This window comes from Embiotoca jacksoni, unplaced genomic scaffold (assembly GCF_022577435.1).
Source record: "Embiotoca jacksoni isolate LCO1_2020_lvr unplaced genomic scaffold, fEmbJac1.0.p SCAF_9, whole genome shotgun sequence".
Taxonomy (NCBI): domain Eukaryota; kingdom Metazoa; phylum Chordata; class Actinopteri; family Embiotocidae; genus Embiotoca; species Embiotoca jacksoni.
The window spans coordinates 7,661,041-7,686,011 of NW_027185447.1; the positions used below are offsets into that span (position 1 = coordinate 7,661,041).

At 39.5% G+C, this 24,971-nt stretch overlaps 1 protein-coding gene across 2 annotated transcripts in view; it reads right to left on the reverse strand.

The window, feature by feature from the left end:
* Positions 1 to 2,002: 2,002 nt before the first annotated feature.
* The window catches only part of LOC138193230 (TOX high mobility group box family member 2-like), a 76,364-nt gene continuing 53,395 nt past the window's right edge, over positions 2,003 to 24,971 (reverse strand). For both annotated transcript variants that reach the window (XM_069141132.1, XM_069141131.1), the window contains 5 exons: positions 10,737 to 10,967; positions 7,667 to 7,747; positions 5,280 to 5,678; positions 4,547 to 4,686; positions 2,003 to 3,643 (listed from right to left, as the gene is read on the reverse strand). In XM_069141132.1, the coding sequence (XP_068997233.1) occupies positions 3,601 to 3,643; positions 4,547 to 4,686; positions 5,280 to 5,678; positions 7,667 to 7,747; positions 10,737 to 10,967 (894 nt within the window). In that variant the 3' untranslated portion in view covers positions 2,003 to 3,600. The remainder of the gene's footprint in view (positions 3,644 to 4,546; positions 4,687 to 5,279; positions 5,679 to 7,666; positions 7,748 to 10,736; positions 10,968 to 24,971) is intronic.

A 24,971-nucleotide genomic window follows, 5' to 3' on the forward strand; every position in this document is an offset into this window, starting at 1 on the left:
ACAATAAAAAATATTTTGTTCAAAGTTTTATTGTTTGTATTTTGCAAAGCCAACAAAAGAAAAGCTCCTTTGACGATAAAATCTGATTCCTCACTGCTATATAAATGCAGTGGCTTAATATATTAGCATCAGTTAACAAAGGGGCCGACCGCACTCTCTCTGCAGATAACAGTTCCAAAGAGAAGAAGCAACATACAAGATAGTTTCCATCCCCTCGAGGATGTTTCACATGCACAATTTTCTCAAAATGTCGTCCAATGGTGTTATCGTCCCAGCCATCAAGTGTTTGTGTAGTGATCTGAATGAAATGCTCATCCCTTCTTGTTTGTCTGCCTTGTTTGCTCGCGGTCAGACAATGATGCTTCTGATGACTGTGCTGTCAGGAGAGTTCATATCCGTCTGAAGAGGAAATGAGAGAGTCTGATGGCTGCTGATGGTAGAAGTATCAGAGCTGCTGGACACAATATTAGTGATGGGAGATTGGACAGGCAAGGAGCCAATATTGCACAAGTGTCATAGGGAGTATTATGTCACCTTCAGAGAAAAAGAAGGGTATGGAATCAGGGTTAACAGTTATTTTCATTTGTAACATACAAAATCAGCACATACAGAATAAAAGAAAGTCCAGTTTTTGTTTGGGTTTGTTTTGAAGAAATAGTTACCCCTGTTAGACGTTGAAGGTATGGCTTGTTTTAACAGAATCAAAATGGGATTTGTCTTGGATTATACACATCAGGATATTACTTAAGCAATATTTCACGTCATTATTGGCACTTCAGTGTTTACATATGTTTTCTTATCACCGTTTTTTAGCTTTTCAGTTCCGGAAAAAAAAAAAAGAGATGTCTGTACAGAGATTTAATTTTTTTTTTTTATGTGAAAATGAGAGACTTCTCGTCAGTGCAGTGCAACTTCTCACCAGCAGGTGGCGATAGAGGAACATTAATAGAAGATGGCAGCAGTATGTAGAGCGGTCCGGTCACTTTAATGCCGTTGGACTGTTGTAATCGGCCACAGCGGTCAAACAAACATCTGTATTTAAATCCATGTGCCTTTTAAAATTTTGCATTTTTTTTTCTCCTCTTTTCTTCCAGTATTTAAAGAGTTCAGTTCACACATGTAACTTCTTGAGTTAATGTTAATTCTATGCCACTTTTGCCTGTATTTAAGCAGGATGCTTCTTTTCAGATATACCCTGTTTACATATTCATATCTGGAAACTCAGCTGCCTTGCTCAAGTAGTAATGATGTGGTAATGATGGTGAGACCTTTGATGGTTTTTTTTGTCATTACAAATAAAAGTATTAGTCTTTACCTACAGTACAAGTCATCAGGATTTGACTGTATGTCAATGATCTCTATCTTTGGGTAGAGGAGGTGAAAAACAATGTAGTGAGTTTTATGAGTCAGCTCTAGGGGGCACTGTGTCATCATCATGACGGCAGGAGAGAGAGTGCAGGAGGGGGGGGAGAGAGAGAGCTGAGGGGGAGGGATGATAGATTCCATTTCTATTCTACCTTTAATCCAACTGTGAAATTCATAACTAAAAGGCAGTTCTTTTTTTCCATCTCAGGTAGTTCTCTGAAAGGCCGTGTACTACTGCATCAACTCTGAGTTTCATCATCGCGCCTTTAACAAAAAACATGGCCAGCGGGCAGAAAAATGTTCCTTGATATACTATTGATCTAGTATGGATTTTTTTTTAAAGAGAGAAAAAGATAAAATAAACCATGAAAAGGTTAAAGTTCATTAAGTGAAGATACTCTGGGAAGCCTAAACTCTTCACCTAATGAGCCACGTGACAGCAGTCACATTAACTTCTGCAACATCAAAGATAATTCTCCTAATTAACCTCAGACACATGCAGGGGGAATGCAAAATTATGTTTATAGGCTACTGCAGCTATCAGGCATCGCTCATCAAAATACTAATGAATCTGTTGAGACTTAATAATGTAAACCACAGCGAGACGATCAAAATAAGTAGAGACATGCACACCCACTTTTCCACTTTAAACATTTTATTACAGACAAAAGAAAACAAAAAGAAGTATTTGTGACACAAAAATGAATCTAATGCTCGTACATCAGTGATGCACCAACAACTTTCTGAAAAAATAGTTATTATTCTAATAATAATGTTGCTTGATCAATAATAATAATAATAATAATAATAATAATAATAATAATAATTATGCACCCTGATGAAAATAAGCCAAAATGTTACTTCATATCATTCATAAATAGATGTGAAACCTGCAACCAAATTAAATAGAATGACCATATTGTAAAACATATGATATTCAACAAAACAAAATGGGTTCTCTCATCACTGGCTTTACAAATTAAAGAAGTACATTTGGCAGGTTTATACACAAAATTAAAATATCTACCCCCATGACCGTTCCTCTGAAACGCAAATCCTGCTACAGTGAAAAAACAAAATATCTTAAGAATTTTTTTTTCTTCACAAAAAAAGATAAAGATGAGTTCAACACAATTCTAAAACACCTAATAAAACTAGTCAAAAACTTTAAAACCCACTGTTATGTTTTTTTCTTTAGTAACATTTCACATTTAGCAACTTTTTTTATTCACCTGTACAAGTGGTGTTGGGACTAAAGGGTTGTGGGCGGGGTTACAGGTGGGGGCGGTCCTTACTGACCGAGAGTAGGAGGAGCTAAAAGGAGAGGTTTCAATCATCGACCCCTACAGTCCTGAGGCCACTTGAAGAGAGTGACTCTCTCTATCAGAGCTCCGCCAGCTGAGAAGGAAATTAAGCATCTTTCAGTCTTTGCGTTTCCCTCGTATTTGGAGAGATACAAGACCAGTGAACACAGTTTCAACACAAGTTTTAGTGTGTGTATTCCCTCACTGAATCCGCCTGCACAAAATCACATAACCAAACAAAAAGGATGTTAAAAAAAAAAGCAAGGGACTGCAGCTAAATACACACATAAGAGGGATCCATTTTGGTGATATTTACAATCACTCTGTGATAAATAAAGGAAACAAGGGAGTCCTTTACTAAGGGCAAGGATGATTTACAAATGTCTTATGTGACTATACCTTCATTAAAATGTTGCTTTGCTTTCACTCAGTCGGGGTGTTTCAGTCTGTCCTGAAGTACATCCACCCCGGATGAGGTGACTATATTCTAGTTTCCTGCATTCGATTTTCTAAGACCCCTACGCTTTGAGTATGCTTTGAGCATTTCATCTCCCCAATAAGGGCAGTCCATGGCAAACACAGAGTAATGGAGTGAAGAGGAGAGAAATCATCTTAAAAAGAAAATTCAAAACAAAATCAGAAGACATTTTTTTGGTCTTCATTTCCAGTATGTTGGCATGAGCTTAAAGCTCACTGCCCCTCAAAAAAATGGAAAGTTCACTGATAAGGAAAAAAAAGCAAGAGAAGTGCCTCAGGCTTCTGGCCGATCTAAGTGCTTGGCAAATAGGTGAAGTTACTGTAGCAGTCTTTGGGATTTTCGAAATCCATCAGAAAAAAAAAAAATCAAAATGGTGAAGAAGCAGATACATCGATGATGTTGTTGTTATGTTAGAAAGCTCCCTGGAGTCTGACATTTGGAGGTCTTTCAACTTCAAGTGAGGTAGAGAGGCTTGTCCCGAGCTCCCATGCCACTGCTGAGGAAGAAAGGAAAAACTGTTTTAATGTATGTCTGGATGTATTGATACAACTCTGTACAGTTTTGTTCTGACTACTTTTCTGTTTATTCTATATTTCACCAGGAAATCGCTGCAAGATTATCAAATAGTTTTTCTAGGAACGCCTTGCTTAGAGAGCAACTCCAAAACAAACATAAAAGCTGTCGACAAACAACAGACATCAATAAGTGTGAAGTCAAAATTTGCAGATCACTCGGTACTTGAAATGTCAAATATAAAATCTGTTCTCCAGTTATCTTGACTGACACACTGGAAACAATTCAGCAGCCTCCAAAACTCCAAACTACTGTGATCTGACATTGAGGGTGAAGGTTTAAGCAAAGACTCAATCTACCTCAAAGAGTGTCAAACATGATTTGACCCAGGCATGATCCCATTTGACAAACAGATCAATCAGTTATAAATGCAAGCGATACTGACTTCCTCCTCGGCTGCTTCTCGAAGTAGTAACACAGAGTTTCAGGTGTGAGACAAAACATCCCTCTTGTGCCTGCTTAAATAGCTTGATTCAATAAGGGAATGTGCGCTGAGCGAAACACAGGGAAACTTAATTGGATGTCACACTTTTTCCAAGCTTGGTAATAGCATTGTTCTACCGCTGCATTACTCATTTCAATTTCAAGGAGATGCGTTGCTATAGCTGGGAAATTGCAGTTTATGATTAATACTGGCTGAGTCTCTGGGTGTGAAAGTGAAGTGGTTTACAGTAACTCATTTGGAAAATGAGTTACTGTCAGAAAACTTCTTAGTATTCTCAACAATCAAATGTTCTGGGTTGGATTTTTGACCAGCTAACTTTATAATGTCTATCAGGCAAAACTCATGACAAATTTAACACAGTAACTGGTGGGATGAGCTCACCTGCAATGGTTGGGTCCACAGTCCCTGTTGCAGTACTCGCTATCCCAGTCGGGGTTCTGACCGTGCCCTGGATTGGGGGCCCCTGGAGACTGCGAGCCCCCGACACTGTTCTGGTAATCAGCCTGAATGTGGGAGAATCCCTGCAGTTCGGAGAGAAGGAGGAGAAGAGGTTATATCATCCCGGCTTTCAGATGGCCAGCCATTAGAGTTTGCTGAGCCATGATACTGAATACGGCCAAATGTCGTTATATCAGTTGCTCGTGAGGGTGGAAAACAGATATAGCACTTTTTCTCTCACCATTTGCTCTCATTGCTCGATTAAAATGGTTCTCAAAATCACACTGACATGACAGCCTGCTGCTGGATTGAAGACATTATGGACTCCCAGGGAAAGGAGAAAATAGTTTGTTTGACACTAGATGGGTCAGTCTTCCATCAGTTAAACGAGTGTTTTAGGCCTGTTATATTATACAAGTGAGGTTTTTTTTCTTCTGACAGCAGCAACTGATGAAAAAAGTTTGAATTTAAATGATAGCCAGAAAAGCCTCGCACCCTGTGGCTCTAAGAAATATCAGCAATGCTAAATACTGGATGCATAACAATGATTAAAGATAAACAACAACTAGTTACAGGTGATATTGTTTGTATATCCAGAAATAATTCCATTAAGTGAATGTATGAAGAATTTTATGCGATTCATCAATTCACAGATTCTAATAATGGCTTGACCAACCTGTTGGCTGAGAGGAGGGGAATGCAGAGGTGCCTGGAGCCCCATTTGGTGTGAGATGATTGGCTGCGACTGCTGCATGCGGATTGGCTGGTTGAGCAGGGAGCTCTGGTGCAGGGAGAGCTGAGCGTGCGGGTGCAGAGGTGGGCTGATCTGGAAGGGTGCTGGGGGAGAGGCACTCATGCTGGGTGGGAGCATCTGGGACTGGCTAAGGGTCTGAGCCAGGGTGTGGCGGGGCGGCCCGCCATAGCTCTGGAGGTCTGACAGGGGGAAGGAGCCCGGTGGGCCCAGGTAGGGTGAGGAGGGCTGAGGGGGCACACTGTACAGGGGCTGCTTCGGGGGCAGCAGGTGGGAGGGCTGGCTGGTCTGCTGGGCACTTTTTGGTTCAGGGTCATTGTATGTCTGTGGATGCAAAAATACATCATTTTAATAAGACAGCACTCTATTAATGACATGTAACCTGTAAACTAAAAAACCCTCAAAACATCGCACTAACTCATCAATCTCAATCCATCAACGTCTGATCCCAGACACATCTCCTCTTTCATTTTTTAAATAGCAGCATCCATTACACTTAAAACAAAATTTCAAGCCTGGACTTGTATTTAAAAGTTTATAAGGCAAGCCGGCAAGCTGACAAACTTTCCAACTCACAGAAATGGTGTTAAAGCATAGTTTGGAATATATGCTTATTCGCTTTCTTGCTGAGATTGACAAGCTCGCGGTTTCCCCCTGTTTCTAGTATTTATGCTAAGCTAAGCTAACTGTCCAGTGGCTCCCCCTCTGTATTACAGTGACTTCAATCTTCTCCTTAAAGTAGAAAGTGAATAAGCCTATCTCCCAAAATGCTAAATTTACTGTAGGATTTTTTTGGAAAGCTTGCAGTCTTTGCACAGATCACTGTCAGTGTTGACTGAGTCTTTGTTTACCAAATCTCTACCATGCAGGCTGCGAGTAAAAAGTAATCCATATCTACCGTCACAATGGACATAATTGAAAAATACAGGAATGTTCTGTCATCATTCACCCTATTGGTCCAAATTCACATCAGCTGCTTCAGTAGAGTCCTGCTTGTTTTCTACTTACGTAAGGCAGCTGTCCAATACAGTTTAAGAGGACAGTTGACACTTAAAGCTCAAAATACCTTTTACGCCTATTGTTGCATACATTTTTTTTCTCTCTCAATTTTTTCAGCCTGTTCTTGCTCTGACAGCTTTCCCCAATCATTTTGCACCACTTCACGCACTCATATGGAGAGACTGACGGATGGGTAAACAGGGTGGAGCTTAAAAAGGGCTGCGGTGACTTGAAGAGAAGCACCAAACTCCACCAAAATCACCCAAACTTGACCTTTCTAAGTCTGGACAGCATCCACTCTGAGCAGGTGCAACACCCACAAAAAAAAATACCCCACCACCTCCACCTGCACCCCACGCTCCTCAGGCCTCTGTGATGAGCTGTCAGATTGCTCATCTCCAGCCATCAGTGTTGATTAGAAGGTAATGGAGCCCATTTGTATGAATAGAGCTGGGGCCGAGGTAATGATCAATAGACACTTTGACAGATAGATGGAAAAAGGAGAGTGACTCACACACATACATACACACACACACACACACACATACACACACATACATATATGCAGGACCCCGAGCAGAGAAATGAGGCTGTTTGCCTGCAGAACAAATGGAATGACAAAAGGAATCTTCCCCACACTATATTGTGTGTTGTTAATACAAGAAGGCACTAAACAATGCAATCCAGAGCCCTCCTCCTTGCATTTCTTTATTCCCCGTGCTACTAAGTTGGTGCATACGAGACGCCATCATTCACTGGGCAAAAAGGATGTCATAGATCTGAATTAGCAGGAAACTGTCAGAGGTGGAAACAGCAGCAAAGCCTGTGATTGTCTGCTTTGATTTTGATGTACTTCCTGTTGTGAATGGTGAGAGGGGGAAATCGATGATCTAATGCATGGCACAGGTGTGGCGTAAGATACATTTAGGATTGCTATTTTCTAAAGATACACACAGTATAGAAGAGATCTACACCTGATAGGATGTGTAGCACTTGAGATAGGGAAATGATTTTCTATCCACGACCCCTCATAGATGTTATGGCCATATGCTGGTGTGCTGTGACTGGCTGACCCTTCCCCCAACCCTATATCACCATACCAACGACAAATCCCAACCCCCAATATGCACCCTATGGAAATCAGGTATTGTTCCAAATATGGACTGCTCTTTTTGCATCAGATGCACCCACCCTCTCCACCACCACCACCACCACCACCTCATCCCGAGGAAGCCCCTCCCAGCCCATTAGCAGGGATTTTCCATCCAATCCATCATCAGTCTTGGCCAGGGCTTGTGTGTCATAAGTGTTACCTTGGAAACCAGACTGGCTCGGTACGCGGCCAAAGCTTTCAGGTACTCTTTCTTAGCCGCTTCGGTTTTCCTCTTGTACGCCTGTGAAGAGTAGAAAAATAAATAAAAACACTCTTTGGATGAGAGGAGAGGTTGACATGATCATAAACATGCAGACAATCATTTCTCAATATTCACATACACACGGGCTTTTTTAGGTCACTCTAACACATTCTTAAGCACATCCTGCACATGTGAACACGTACACACACACACACACACACACGCACACACACACACACACACACACACACACACACACACACACACACACACACACACACACACACATTAACATGTCCTTAATGTTTCCCTTTCCATCAGAACCAATGGTACAGAACATCTCTATTTCCTCATCACAGCACTAATACTCCCTCATCTCAATGTGTCTACCTCTATTGTGGCAACACATCATTTCCATTCCAATCCACCTGGAGAAATGAACTGGAACTTCTCTCTCTGTTCCTTTAGCTCCACAATAACACCATCACTACACCGATATTAGTGATGAACCAAAATGGTTGTTGTCTTTTCGTACATTAGGATGTGATCCCGTTGTATGAGTATGTATGAGTGTATTTGAACCTGCCTTCCATATTATTAAAGTGATGTACAGACCTCTGTTGTCGTACAAACTACTTGCTGCTGTGTTTTTAAGGAACTCAGTGTGTTTGCATAAAGAATGTGGGTTTATGAGTGAATATGGACATCCACGTGTGATTTCGCACACAGTTATCTTAGTCGATAAAGCACTTATGAATTTGATCATCAGTGGAAGTAACAGAACAACGGAAAATGGTTCTATTAGCCAAAAGGACCATAAAAAAAAAATCATGTCTATTATGCACAACATAAAGAGCAGAGAAATGTCCCTCTTAGTAGGTAAAAATGTTTTGATGGATTGTACTTTTTTCTATACTAGCGCTGCTCGAGTACACTTATCTTACTGTATAAGCATGTTTTTCAACACTATAGTTTGTTCATCTAACAAAAGAAGTAAAACTTTTAAATGCTGACTAAAATCGAGCCGCTGTACAAGAACTGTCAAAATAAAAGGATGTAAAACTGTCATAAAACATCGTTTTGTGTAACAGATGAACATTTCTAAATTGCTGTTTGTAAAATATACAGGAATGCTTTTAACTGTTTAGTGTGTAAAGGAACATTATCTTTACACTGTATAAATTCTTGAAATTAAACCCCGCATGCCCCAAGAGACTCGCCAGTTGTAGAAGAAACTAACTACTATGTTTTTTCTTGGCGCTGAATACTCATGAAACACAACATCACGACCTCCTATAACTCCGCCATCATTAGCATTTGCTAGCTATTACTGCTGAGCCGGAGATGACACTAAATAGCAACGAAGACAATAGATTGCTCTTCCTGGATAGCCGAGATGCCCTTCAGCTAAATCCAAGGGTGAGACGATAGTGGAGGGGGATCACTAATTTTGTATTCTAGGCAGGATCAAAATAGCAGGCGGGAGATATAAATAAAGAGAGTGGAAATGAGAACTTCACACATCCCAGCTTGTCAAAGGGCCAATGAAGATGCATGGCGTTGAAGCATCAGCTATGGAGGCTGAAGGGACAGAGGAAATGGGACACTGCCTCAGCCTAGAGTTTTGTGGGAGTTTTATTTTGGCAAAGATGATTTTCACTTTTTTTGCTATATTTTCGGAAAATCTTTTTTTTTGGTTTTGATTGACACAGCACTGCTAAGAAAAACTGAGATGTCTTTGCATGGTGACAGTTGGAAACAAGTAAAGCAACAGCGAGGATTTGAGCGTCTGTGTGTGTATCCATATGTGATTGTTTGCTTTAGAAGGGGTGCACTAGCACATAAGTGTACTTACCCACTGCATAACATATCAGTCTTAAGACTTCTGAAATCTCCCCAGGCATGTTTATATTTTTCCCACACTGACCATTTCTTGCCTTTAAAATGTCCTACTTTGTTCATGCTCAGTCTTTTTTACGGCTATTGTTGCACAGAATGGTCCCCACCCTTCCTTCCCTTCCCTTCGCTAGAATTAAATTTAGAGAGAAAATCATTTTAATGAGAGTCAGGGGAGTGGGGATAAACGGATGGATTATCTTTAGAAAGAGAAGAACTAGCTCATTAAGGTGAGCTGTATCTCACAGCAATGTTCTGGTAATTACACAGCAGATAATGCCAAAGAAAGACTGCTTGCCTGCTGCAGCACACATGCCATCTACTGGTGGGACACAAATTATAAATGTATACATATGTGTTTGTGTTAATGTACATTGTGCACATTCCCTTGTTCCTTTGCGTGGCAAACATCCTCTTACTAAGCATAAATATTATGTTTACACACATATACATATATATATATATATATATATATATACACACAAACATAATGTACTCACACATGTACACAATAAGATGATAATAAACTGGGCAAATGTTTTAAGCAATCTAAATGTTTAGATTCTTATCCATCATGCAATGACATAAACGTATCTGATCAATCCCAGATTTATTCTGCAGCATGACAATGACGCACAACATACAGCTATAGTGCTAGATAACTATCTTCCGTGACAGGAAGAACAAGCAGCAGATAGTATGTCCCTCACAGAGCCCTGATCTCAACATCATGGAGTCAGTCTGGATTCACATGAAGAGAGAGAAGACACTATGACAGAGTCCACAGAAGAACGGTGGCAAGTTCTCCGAGATGATCAGTACAAACAAACCTGCAGAGTAACTTTAATAACTGCGCAAATGGGCGTTTCCATCCAGTATTATTTTGATGTTTTTTCTTTTAACATTTCTTTTTATTTAAGTTAACTGATAAATAAAATCTGTTCATGGCATTATTTTTTTAATCCTCATTTTAGCTTTGGTGCCTAAAACATTTGTACAGGATTGCACAGTATAATGATTGTGCGGTCAATATCCCCAATTTTGCTTCATAATTTCCCTTGCGCTTGTTAAAGAGTTCTGTTTCCTAGTCTGGTTTACTGTTTCAGATCTTCCACATCTGTGTGTTGTGTACCTGTTTCTGTTCCTCTCCTAGGCTGTCCCACATGGAGGCCACAATCTTGGAGACATCCCCGAAGGTGGCGTTGGGGTTTTGGCCCTTAATGGCTGCCTGGGTGTCTCTGAAGAAGAGCGCATATGCTGACACGGGTTTCTGAGGCTCGTTAGGGTCCTTCTTCTTCTTCTTCTTTTGAGGTTTGGGTTTGGGCTTCATCATTTCTGCTGAGGGTCGCTTCTCACTGCTTATCTGGAGACAGAAAGAAGGATGGAGAGGAAGAAAGACAAAGAAACCACCGGTCATAAATCAGTTAATAATAACGCTACTGCTGTAGCTACTACAGAGAGAGGCTTAGGGAGTCTTTCAGTATGCAATGTGTTTATGAGCATGATGCATTGACTGGATAAGATTGTTTTTTTACAAGGTTACATATATATATATATATATATATATATATATATATATATATATATATATATATAAATATATATATATATAATATACTGTACACATGCACGCACAAATGCACGCCAGCATGCATGCACGCACATACAATGATACACACACATACACACACACAAACAAATCAATTTACAGCCATGGGAGCATGTGGACTAAAAGAACCTCAGCCAGACAGGCTCACCTCTGGGGTGCAGGAAGGTTTCCTTAACAACTTTTAAAACTGACCAACTTCAAAATGGGCAGAGACTCAGTGTAATTAAAAATTAATCTGAAGCGGTTACATGTGGTTTTGCCTTGGTAACATTTTGTCAGTTGCTAAATCACTGAATTCACGGATATTGTATATTTTCTTTTTTTGTCTGTTTCATGTCGACCACAAAGAATTCAATAACACGTCCTGAGGTAACCGTAAGAAAAGGATATTTTTCATAGTGCGTGCCCAGTTAGTTTGTCAACAATAATTCACTGCAATTTCCCCACATTCTCCGAAGGCAAAACTGCTCACATCTGCGTGATGTACTTGATCCAATACACATGAATACATTTTCATTTTCCATGCAGGGCTTTGACTGAGAGTCAAATCCAGGTCACCTGATCCTGGATGTGATTCTAAATGGAAATTGCCTTCTTTGCTGAGGAGAGAACACGTCGAGCATGGGAGAAAGAGGGAGAGGAATGGAGAGGAAGAGGAGGAGGAGGAGGAGGAGGAGGAGAGAGAGAGAGAGAGAGAGAGAGAGAGAAGATAAGGAGAAAAGAAAGAGAGGAGATGCAGTTGTGGGTGGATGGTGAGGAAAAAGTGACAGCTTGATGTTGCCATTAGTATCGGTGGAACATCAGTTAACCTGATTTCCTGGTTGCTATAAAGGCAGAAAAAACAATCCAATTTCCATCCATATGATAGAAAATATAACGACATGCTGAATATATAATGATATACATTAGCATTATGTCAAATGAAGGATGCTTATGTCACTCTTTATGGTTGTGGAGAGTTATTCAAATGTTGTGAGAGGCTCTGAGTGAAGCGACAGTGAATTCTTTTCTTTTTTTGGCAACGTGACACTGACTCCGAGGCCAAGTTTTGATTTCATCATGTTGTATTTTAGAATTTTTTTGCATCATTGAATGTTTGCTTTCATAATCCACTGATCCAGGGTTTCGGTGTTAAACCTCAGCAGGGGGGAGAACAAACCATGAAAAAGATTTGTCCCTGCGTGAGTATCAAACAGCGACTTGAGGACATTTAAAGACGTTCATTTCTATCTAATGCATACTTATCATGAGATTAAGCAACGACCATGTTTTCCCCTTTCACTGTCAACTGGAAAACAGGAAGTGACTGCCTTTGAAAATTGCATTGTTTCACTAAAGCACTTGCCAAACAACACACTTTATTCCACACAGCATGAAATTAACTAATCAAAATTCAAGGTCCAGGAGCACATTTGGCAGCTAAAGAAAAACTTCAAAATGGCTTTTGAGGTATGTGGAAATGAATGAATGTTCCCATTCAGGCTGATGTGAAAGTATTGCTTGTCTATTTCACAGCTTACAGGTAATATTCATTTTTTTGTGTGAGCACGCGTGGTTTCATTAAAAAATAATCATCCCTCACTTTTAGGCAATGAGGCAGAAGACAGGCATTTGAAACGACATCTGTTCCACCCAAGCCTTTGAAGTGAAAATAGAATAAACTGAAGGTAGAGCTAATGGAATGACAAAATAGAAAAAAAAGAAGGCTACATAATCTCGCGGAAAATTCACATGTATTCATACAAAGGAAAGAGTGATGACATACAACAGCTCGCAGCAGCATGCAATCAGCCAGGAGAATGAATGGCATATTCTCTCATTTCTTTATTTTCTTCTCTTATAATAAGAGATTCATGCTCTTGAACTCCCATATATACTGTAAGGCTGAAAGATGATATATCAATTAATCTGAAAAACTGAGAAGACAACAGTTGAAAAATAATGAAGATGGATCAAAATACTTCTAAAAAGACATTAAACCAAAATGATACTCTTTTTGGACAGTTTCCATCAAAAAAGGGAAAAATCCACCCGCAGATACTGAATTTGTTCTCATGATGTTTCAGCTTATATCTATTTCTGATACTGGTTTCCTACATTTCCAAGAATACCTTTAGAAAAAGAAGAACAACCGTAGGTGTGAATTATACTGCAAAACAGCTAACTAAAAGAAAGTCTTATAATGTCCATTATTTTGTTTTGTCTTAGCTAACAAATTACTGCAGAGTACCACTTCGCATTCTATTACAAAATTTGCCTAAAGGTACTAGTTACTGTTCTTACTTACTTAAACAATTTATTTGTGGTTCATGTAAACTTCCTGGTTATCATTATCATAGTCCAAACATCTATTAAGACAAAATGGCCTTTGTTTCTTCAAGAAGACTTAAGTGCAGAAATGGGAGACAGAGGCTTCTGAAATGACTATTATGTCTCCACTAAGAAAATGTAGTGGTTTTACTTGCTGGCTTTACAAATTATTGACAGAGGATAAACAAATACCGACCACGTAGCTACAATATCTAGCTTATTTTCCTGCGTTTTCTCATGGAGGGGCAGGGAACTGTAATGATTATGACAGCTGTTGTTGTCAGTTGAGAAAAAGAGACAGTCACATCCCTTATTCATAATGTAACATTTTGTGACTGCAATGCATTCTGGTCTATTTTCTGATGTTGTCAGTGGGGAGATTGTTATCTGGTCCTCTTCTATGACAGACTTCTGTTGATGTAAAATGGTGACACCGTGAAACTCTTTGACTCCGATCTGTTGACACCAGATCTTGATGTTTAACATTCAGATTTTAGACGGATGGAGATTTGTTTATGTCCTGCACCAGTGGTATTGTGCTGAAGATATCTGGACTCAACCTGATCTTATTTTAACTGCAATTCACCTGTTTGGTTATGAATAATAAGATTCGAAAGTCGACAAACGAGAATTACCATCTTGTGGTTGTTAACTTTCACCAAATGCTGAAGTTGCAGTTTACATCCATGTCTGTCTGGACTCATATCATATATCTAGTGAAGACTGTGAAAGAATTTGGCCAATGAAGTTGATTTTGATAGAACCACACTAACAAGCTGTTGTCATGACAGCAGGCAATGCTTCAAATGGATGTTGCTGCAAAGAAGCTACACATTCTAAAATGTGGATGCTTCACACATCTTTAACCCACCAGCACAGAAAAACTACATCATCACCCAGCCCATCACGACAAACCATGTAAGGCATCCACCAGTCCAGTAAAGGACAGTGTGTCTGTGTGACGGTTAGCCTCACCTTTGAGTTGAAAGTACATGCACATCACAGACAGAGGTCTTTTCACGAAGCCTTAACTATAAGTTTTTGTGCTCCCCCCCCCCCCCCCCCCCACCTGTTTTCTTTTTCTAAACCAAATGTTTTCTGATGCCAAGAGAAGGCAAACCATGACACTGACACGCTGTCCTCTAGTGGACTGGTGGGTGTATTACACACTTTGAAGTGATACTGCGTTGAATCATCACGGTTTCAGGGTGGACGGACACGATTTGTGTTACCAATGTAGAATCTGATCAAATGTGAAATACGGTCACAATCTCTCTTCTGTTCCTGAGTTATGGATTGGAATAATGAACAGAGGAGTCTTTTGGACGAACATTATCATGTCACAGTGAAGTTGACCTGACCTTTGGAGAAAAAATGTCATCATATCTTAATTTTATCCTATTAAACATTTTTTCCTTTTTTGCAGGTCATAGTAACCTGTGACATTTGACCATTCAATTCTAAAACGTTCATACTTGAGTCCAAGTGAATGTCCGTGTGAAATTTTGAAGAAATTAACTCTAACTGGACCAACAGGAAACCTGAAAACATATTGCCTGCAGCCACAGCTGTCGCTGGCACAGAGGCACGACAACAGACTGAATCCCAAAATGCAAACTGCATCGCTTGTACCAATTTTCTACCAATTGGAAACGTCAAATTCCCCATACACTGAGTGGTTCAAGATATCTCTCCAAACACTCAACCCCTATAAATCTGGAAATGTTCCTTTAGCTTCCAAGTGACTGAGAAATAAGGCCTGTTAAAGAATTAGTATTCACATTTATAATACTGAGTGTCAGATGATGATGTAGGGTGGGGTGATGCTGTGTGGCTACAACAGTTTGTAGATGGATGGATGGATGAATGGGTGGGTGGGTAGGTAGGTAGATAGAGAGATAGACAGACAGGTAGGTAGGTAGGTAGGTAGGTAGGTAGGTAGGTAGGTAGATCGATAAATAGATAGATAGATAGATAGATAGATAGATAGATAGATAGATAGATAGATAGATAGATAGATAGATAGATAGATAGATAGAAAGATAGATAGATAGATAGATAGATAGATAGATAGATAGATAGATAGATAGATAGATAGATAGATAGATAGATAGAAAGAAAGAAAGATAGATATAAAGAAAGAAAGAAAGATAGAAAGAAAGAAAGAAAGAAAGAAAGAAAGAAAGAAAGAAAGAAAGAAAGAAAGAAAGAAAGAAAGAAAGAAAGAAAGAAAGAAAGATACGGACATTTTTTTCTACAGTTACGCTGTTGGATGATGCTGATTTTATTCACGAGAACACACTGGGCAGATCAGGTTAACATCAGTGTTAAAACAAATCTACCTATTAAAGACTGAAAATTAGACATTACCACAAACAGCACATGGCTGTTAACAGGTAAGACCACCATGTCCTGTACAGAGCAGTAGAGTCTAAATATAATTTTGTACACAGCTTTCTAGTTTACCAGCAAAACGATTGAACTATAGTGTCAGCCTAAACTTGCTCATCCCATCAGCGTTTCTGTTGTCTGAGAGAGAGAGAGAGAGAGAAAGAGATGGAAGAGTTGGTAAGTGAAGAGAGAGATAGGGAGGAGGAGGAGGGGATAGCTGTAATTCTGAATGGACAGCACTGCACTGGCAAAACGAGATTAGAATTGACAGCCTGATAACTGCGTCACTATCAGCAGAGAGAGAGAGAAATAGAAAGAGCGAAAGAGAGGGAGAGAAAATGAGAAAGAGAGAGTTAGAGTGATATGCAAAGAAAAAGAGGGCGAGAGTTGATGTGAAGAAAATAGATAAAAGCTGAAGGGGGGTGGAATGATATAGAAAGAAGTGAATTGATAACAACAACAAAGATGGGGCAGGAGCAGAGAGAGTTTAAAAGACATGAAAATTAGACAATAAAACCAGGTAATAGCACGGGAGAGTACAAAAGTGGTTGTCCAATCACAGCCTCCTGAATATTTGCATCATAATCATCAGCATATACACTGAACAGCAAAGTGGAGAGTGCTGCATGGAGTATCGATTTTCAAAAGGCCATAAAAACAAACAGGGACTACACTGAGGTGATGCATAGATACACTTTCTCTTTACAGTGATGGCCGTTACAACAAAGCATGATGCAGATACTGAGGAGCACGACACTAAATCAAAACCTGAACGCCAACTACTTCCAAATCTGTATACACTGTCTCATGGCTTTCAAGCCAAACAGCTGTAAAATGGGACACACACACACACACACACACACATACACACACACACACACACACACACACACACACACACACACACACACACACACACACACACAGAGTCACTGTATAATCATCAACAGAGAATACAGGATCAAGATTTTACATGCTATTTTTTGCAGGTAAATATTGTCCGAATGTATGCTGCCCTTAAGAACGAGACAAAGCAAACATACTCCCCAGCAACTGACTGATACATAAGAGGCTCTTTAAAACAGCAGTTCAAGAACATCAATCAAAGGTCAGCAGTAAAATGATCTTTCATCAAGCACTGACGGGAAAATAAAGCAGAGAAAGCAGATTTAACGAGCAGATTTCTTTAATGAATGATATATCATGGTTTTTATCAACGCAGGATTGCTCAAATGTTATCTTAAGAATGAGCTTTTTAAAGTCTTACAGTCTTCGAGTTATTACATATGCTTACATATCACATCTGCCCTTAAAAAATGCCCACAATGGAAACAGAAATGTTGCATTTATCATATCCAGAATATTTTCTATTAACAATCCCATAATGCAATGTGTTGCATTTCACAGTTATCAAACACAAAATTATGATTTTTAAATGTTTGTAATCGCAATTCACTTCTCGCTATTCAATCAGCTGCTCATTGTTACACAGGAAGTCATGAAGGAGTGAATGATGAATTGATTACAGATGCAGTTTAGGTAACTTTGGCAGTGACAACTGTGGTGACTGTGGAATAATAGCCAATAATTGAATTGCTCATCCTTTAACCAGGAATAACTGATTTTTGGGGGGGTTAGAGAATACAAGCTGTAAACACAGCAGGTCTGAAACAAACAAAGTCTGATATATTATCACCTTACGAAGTTAATGACCAACTTGATAGCAAACACTTGTCCATATGCACATACAGAAGATATTGAGCAGCATCATTGTTCATTAGGAGTTGTTGAGTTGTTTTTGGATCCACTTGATTAATTAAAATCCAGTATTCACTCTCTTTTTAGTTCTGTTTTGCTCCTCACCAACTCCTTGGGGAAATATCTGGCTCTTTAGCGGCTAAATACTCCATTATATTCACCAGCTGGTTGCTAACCTTGTCTGTCTGCCTTTTGGTGCTGGGCATGAAATGTATTCTGGGTGGTTTTTTCAGCTGTTTCCATTGACAACGCCAGCCTGTTCTGGTTGAAAAAGACTGATGAGAGCAGTGACAATCAATCAAATCAGTAAAATGTTTGGAGCCAGAACAAAAACTTTTGAGCTGAAAGATGCTCGTTAGATTTGAGAGGAATTACAATATACAGATTATTCTCACTGTTCATTATTCAAGTGATCCAATATTAATACAAATGTTTATTATAACTGCTTTTGAGAATCAATATTAGTCTTAGACTAACTTGTAAAGTATATTTAGGTGCAGTTTCTTTTATATTGATATTTTGTAATATATTTACCTTTAAAAACATTTACCAGGGAGATTTAATAATAAAATATATATATTTGGTACTGTGCAATAGATCTCTTCAACAGAATGAGCATGGACGTCTCCACACCAACAGTGCGGCTGTTGCAGACTCAAAGCCTTTGGGGGTTAACAAACAGATAAATGGTCATGGTTAAAGCAGAAGCAGGGAGAGTAACGTAATTTCAGCATGCGGCATATCATTTTTCTGCAATTTTTACCACAAGCTGCAATTTACAACAGTGAGGCAAACTGCAGCAGCGCAACACAAATATCAGAACACAATGATACTGTGGCAAATGTCTGTTTGAGCGTCTACAAAGTCAGCAGGTTTAAAAATGTAACAGCATTTTTGCATCCAGTTGCCTGCAGCTTGCAAGGATACAGGCAGTACAGAAATGTATGATAAATGATGAATACTATCCAAAGTTTTCCAGACAACTACATGGATTTAAAACTCGTCAGTCCTCTCTACTTTAGTCTCAGATGATTTTGGAGCGTAAGGGAACAAAATGCTGAAGTAGGATTTGAGAAAAAGTAAGGAAGTCTTTGTTAAGTTAACTATAATTGGGATAGGGATAATGTGGTCTCACATTTATTTTGTATGACTTGCATTTAGTCATTATTTAGATATAATTTTCAACTACTATTTCAAAATGCACCTGTGTATAGTGCTCTCAGGTCTGTTGCCTTACAAAATGTTGGCAGGCAAGATGAGAACGTAAACAAAGCTGTTTGAAATCGGCATGGTTCGCCCTTCTGTAAACTAAAACTGCCTGTAGATACCATAAATGGAATCCAAAATTCAAGATGGTTGTTAAAATAGTTTCCTGGAACTGTTTGATTACTACACAACATGTGATAGTCAACTCTTACTCATGTCTTGTGCTGCCTGTCAATTATTTTACAATCACCCCCGTTTTAGACTTTTTTTGTGTATTCCCATCATCTAGTTCACTTTGAAGGTTTGATAGGTTAAAACATGTCTTAAAATATATACAGTGCCCTCCTCATCTGGAAGCAATTACAGCTCCATGTCAGACCGCCCATCTGTAAGCAATGAGCAGGACTGCATGTCAAAGCCGCTGCACAGATCTCAGAGTAGAACCAGGCACTCGTCCAAGGAGCAGCACTCATCAAATAAAAATAGAGCCCGGCCCAAACAATAATGAACCGGAAGTGCACATTCATGATGGTGATCTAAAAGACATGAAAGGACATCAGTGGGAAGCGTATAGACTTGATCCATAAAGAGGCCATTATGGCATTTGTATCCAGTTCTGGTACCAGGCCATTACAAACATACAATGTCTTTATGAGGTGGAGTGTTTCGTCTGTGTTTTCAGACGGGCAGAGTTGCATTTCTGAGCAGGCAATGTGGGTTTGATTTCAGCCAACATTCCCATTGCAGATATTTTAATTCAAACTCAAGCCCAAAGCCATTTCTGAACTAAGCTGCATGATTTATCTGACAGTGGAGGATGACTGACAGCTCTGAGGAGCTCCTCCCTACGAGCTTTGCCTAACAGCACTGGACCTACTTAATCAGCCTAAATTGCAAAGTCGAGGCCCTTGTATTTGGTAATGTGGTGAAAACAGTGGCAAGTGAGAGCTAATTAGATTAACGGTAGTTTAACGAGCTGTTGGAGGGGCCCCCGCAGATTGGATTTTAATAAATAGTGGCAAAAGCATCTGCTATGCACTTCCTGGCTCTGCTGGCATCCTAATTGGCCCCAGTGGGTTGCTGTAGCTCAGCACTGCATAGTGCAATTTAAGAAGAGGAAAAAAGGCAAAATGCTTATTTTCTGTCCAGGTAATTCTGGAAAACGATATATATATAAAGTCTTCATGATTGTATGGCTTTATAAGCAAAGCTCTATCAAATTAATACAACACTAATGAATCTGATCACCACAGAATATCTACAAAATGTCAAAGCAGAGAAGAGAGAAAATTTCAAAGTGCAAATAAAACAGCTTTGGACATATTCATCTTTTCCTATTGTTTGTTTTCAAGATGATATGTTCTCATGATCAGGTCTTTGTTGAGCGAACAACACAGAAAGGAAAAAACAATTAATCAAACATGAATGAGCGACCATAGCAGGGTTATTTCCATAGCAACAGCCCGAGGGGACAACTTGAACCCTTTAATGTGAGCTGGTGATGTCTCTTTGTAAACATCTGCGCAGCGGGGGGAGAAAGCCAATGAGAGAGCCTGGCAACAGAGGCATCACAGGGCAGCAACCTCTTGGTATCAATCGAAGTTTCCATTATCTAGTGTTGAAAGGACCAAAAAGTGCTCTGAAACATTGTATTCTGAAGTGTTTGGAGTTGATAAGACTCTTTGTAGGACTTCTTTCCAAAAACAGAGGTGTTGCTGTGCAAATATTGTGGCTGATAAAATATATGCAAATCATTAGAAAGAGCAATGTTACAAGATATAAGTTCATCTCTATAGACATAATTCACCTGGTTTTGCTGCTTAAACAATCACCTTAAAACTGATATCAAGGACATTTACATAATAAACACAGTTTCTTCAAGTTATGACTTTTACATGAGGCATAAATCGCAGTCATGATATTTCTCATACGCATGCCTTATGCAACCTGCAACCAGGAGGCTCTTTCAGCCTCCAGCTGTGACCAACAGCAGGCACTAAATGCACAAAGAGTACAAACAGCTTTTATCTAGGGTTGCTTGTTGCTGGCCATGAAGGAACTAGACTAATTGTCATTTTGCAACTCCCAGCTCGGGCAGTGGGGAATTGTTGTCAAAGCAATCTGCTATCTGTGTCCACTGATGTGATTAAAATGCATTAGTCAAAACTTTAAATTTACAACAAGGGTTTTAGAGTTAGGAGAGTAATATATGAGCTGGGGAGAAAAAGAGAACCTCGTGCTCAGAGGGTAACCTGATTGCAGTCTAAAAATGACTCGAGCACCATAAGTATACAGTAGCAGAATAGTAATTCAGTCAGCCACAAAGCTCTCAGCATGTAAAACAGAGCATGAGCAGCCTATAGTTGTCAGCGGTTCCTACTCAAGTCAACAATCCTTGAATAAATCTTCAATCAGTTCTCAGTCTAACGCATCAAAAATCCCAACAAACCCAGTAACAGCAGAGCAAGTAACAGTCTTTAAAAGCTCTAGAGAAAACATGAATAAGGAGTTTTTCCACTCTCCCAGTGCTGAAACAACTCATCAATGACTTGGCTGGATTTGGCGCCTGCCAGCTCAACCGCTGGCAGTAGCAGGTATCCGTAACCTTCTTACAAACACTCTCGTCCCAGACCTCATTGGTTCCTTGGGCGAGAGTAATGGCTTCTTTGCGCTGGGCTGCGCAGTGCTATTGTAGAATCACAGAGCGGTTAATTGAAACAAATGACTCTAATAATGGGACATTATCCCCACAGGCTGGCTTTGTGGTGGGCCTAATTAGCGTTGCGGTGGTGGTGAGGAGGACGAGTCACCACGCTGATCCCTCAAAGGAAGCAGCCGAGGCCCCCTTTTAAGTGGCCAGAACGGGATTCTCCTACTCACAGCGTGTAAGGATGCCAGGCTTTTGCAAAACCAATGTGGAAAACATAAACATGTTGGGGCGGCCTACGGGTCCAGCTCTGTCAGGTTCTGTGGCTGATTTTCCTTTCCTGCTTCTCAACCCTTCCTGACTGAACCAGCTCAGAAGGTTTGAGGTCAGAACAATGAAATGCATTCCTATTTATATTTCTGTTATGATTAGATATAATCTGAAGATGGTTTTCTTTATCTGATAAATCTGTGGATAGTTGGTTTTCAAGTAGAAAAATTGTGAAATCACAGCTTTTCTACAGTTACATCTCAAGATTGGATGTTTGTCCAACCAACAGTTCAAACCCCAAAGCTATTCAATTAACTAACAAAACACAGTAAAGCAGCAAAGTCTTACATTTCTGAGGCTTGAACCAGCACAAATTTAGCATTTTTTTCCAAAGGATAAATGACTTTGATTTTATAATTACTGTCAATTAATATTCTGTCAATTGACTGGTTGATTAATCAACTAATCATTTCAGCAATTATTAGGATTATTGACAATTTTTCACACAGTTGTCCTCTTGCATGTCATCACGCTCTCTGTCGGAGTGTCAATGGCCCGTAACTAATGGGACAACATGGGATATTGTTTTCCAGATTTATTTTGATCACCGCTGAAATCTGTTTTTGCCATTCCTAATTGTTTACCCTTGTACATGATGATCCCAGAAAGTCAGATATAATGCAGTGTTCAAATCTCTGTGACCAAGCTGTTTTAAATATTCATCAGTTGTAACAGTTGCCTAAGGTTATTTGAATTAGTACCATGAATATTCATGAACTGCAATGAATGTGCATTTGTTTTTAATGCTCAATCCGTTAATGCTCGTCTTCATTACTTCACTCCAAACCCTGCATAATAAGCTACACAAAACAAAGCTTTACTTTTTTAAAGCACGATTCTCTTTGGAAGCCTATTTGTCTCTATGTTTAAATGAAACAGGAGTGCCCTACCAATTATCTCTCTGTCATTTCGTTTGACAACTACAAGACACATTGTTCACCCCTGTTGTGGAGTGTAGCACTGAAGGGCATCTGTCTTTTTGTGAAATGGAAAGCCACAACACAAAATATTTCTACTGTTACAAAAAGTGATTTATCTAGGAATGTCACCAAGATGTCATATCTATCCCAGTGAAAGGCAGCGGAGCAAGCAGGTCATATGAGATATGTCTAAAACTTACACTGGAAAAAAGATTGCTGTTTCAATTTTTTTTAAAAGAAAAGAAACAACACTGGTAATCCAGCTACACTGAGCATGTCAAATCAAACTGCCATTTTCAGCTACATTTTTTAGATACAGTCTTCTCATTAAATAGAAGACGGGGCCTGGAAAAAAAAAAAAAAGGAAAAACTGGTCTTCCAGGTTCAAATGTACAAGATGTGCACCTCAGGCCACTGAATAAATTTCACTCTATGTACTGAATAAACACAATTTTACTGTGAACACTTCCTACATATGCACCTCTTCAGTGCATTTTAATTTCTTGACTTCATGTTTGAATATTACAGACCTCAAACAAGATTTTTGATCGCCTCACTGATCTCTTTAATGGCTTGATTGGTTCCTATATCTAACTATCACTGTGCTGTCAATAACCACAGATGTCAGTACAGTTTTTTATGTCACTGCTTTGAAATAATTATGGCCTTTTCTCATGCCGTCGATGTCCTAAATGCCAAGTGATGCACAATGAATTTACTTTTGCAGATTAAATGAAGTCAAATGAAGTCAAGCTAACATAACATTGTAGCAATCAGTGACTCTGACAAAGACTGATCCTGAAAACACAGGCGCACACGCACACACACACAAGGTCAACACACTTATACAGAGCACACATATGCTGTACAAATAGTTCCAAAGTGCAAACACACTGTACTTATAGGCACTAATGTACAGACACATATTGATGCCTTCTGGATGAAATTAGGTCTTTTTTCAAAAGTTAAAGCTCAATCAATGTTTTTATGTTACATACAAGTCCAAAACTACCAAACAAAGCTAAAAAGTAAGTTGGACAATATTGTTGCAGTTGTAATATTGGACATATTGCAACTTTAATGAATGCTTATGTTGCTTGTGGATATGTTGGTTCAACGTGTCCTTGAGTTCGCTGTACTTCGAGCAGCCAAAATAACAAACCATGAACCAAATACGTTGATCCAGCCTTAAAATAAACTTTAAAAAAGATTTAAAACCATAAATTATCCATGATATCAACAATAACCTGCCACTATCAAAAACAGAAGAATGTTAAAATTGCCATAATTTAAAGGCATGTTAGTTACACAGCACCCTGCCAAAAATATTAATCTAGAACTACATATTTAACAAAAGTCTACATAATTCCCACAGAAGTCATACGACTGAATATGTGACGTAAACTTGTGAAGCTGGCAGCTGCTTTTTTGGCAGCAGGGGCTTTCCTCCTCCTTAACCAGCCTCATTACACCAGTAATGAGACAGGGACTAGTGCTCTGTTTCAATATTTAAACACACTGGCACCCCTCAAGGCTCCATGTTGGGGCCGTTCTACAAACTCCTTCTCGACCTCTCATTACCATCTGCTGGCGAGGGTCCCTGCTCCTTTATTTTTTTTTTCTCAAAGACATAGATCTTGCTGGCATCTCCCCCCGCTGTACCATCAGCCAGACCTGAACGATCAGGGGGCTTGTTGAACATGAGATCCCTGGGTGCCACCTCTTCTCCGAGTACTGGGATAGCAGAAACGTTGACAGCTTGGGGTGAGAGGGGGATTCTCCCTCAGCAATGAGCATTCACACGACAGCATGTTACATTTCACAGTATCCAGTCATCCAAGACTTGGCTCTTTCTGCCTTAGTTTAGAGAAGCTGAAAGAGTAGGTCAGCGGTGTGGGGAGGAGTTAAGAGAATATAAGAGCGTTTATGACAGACAGCTCTCTCTTTTAAAACGCAAAGTGTTGATGCTTCTTCCTTATAAAAGGTGCAGTTTTAGGCCTAAGAAATGGTTCAAAACTGGCAGTTAAGACTATTAGGAACAACATGTAACTGCAGAAGAAAAGATCTAACCATGCACCTGAACAAAGTGCGAGATCTTCCAAGTGAACATAAAAAACAAAGCATGCACTAGCTCTAAATATTTGCCTAATACTCAATGCATGTACTGTATTTGACACCTGTTTTTTCCCATCTGCT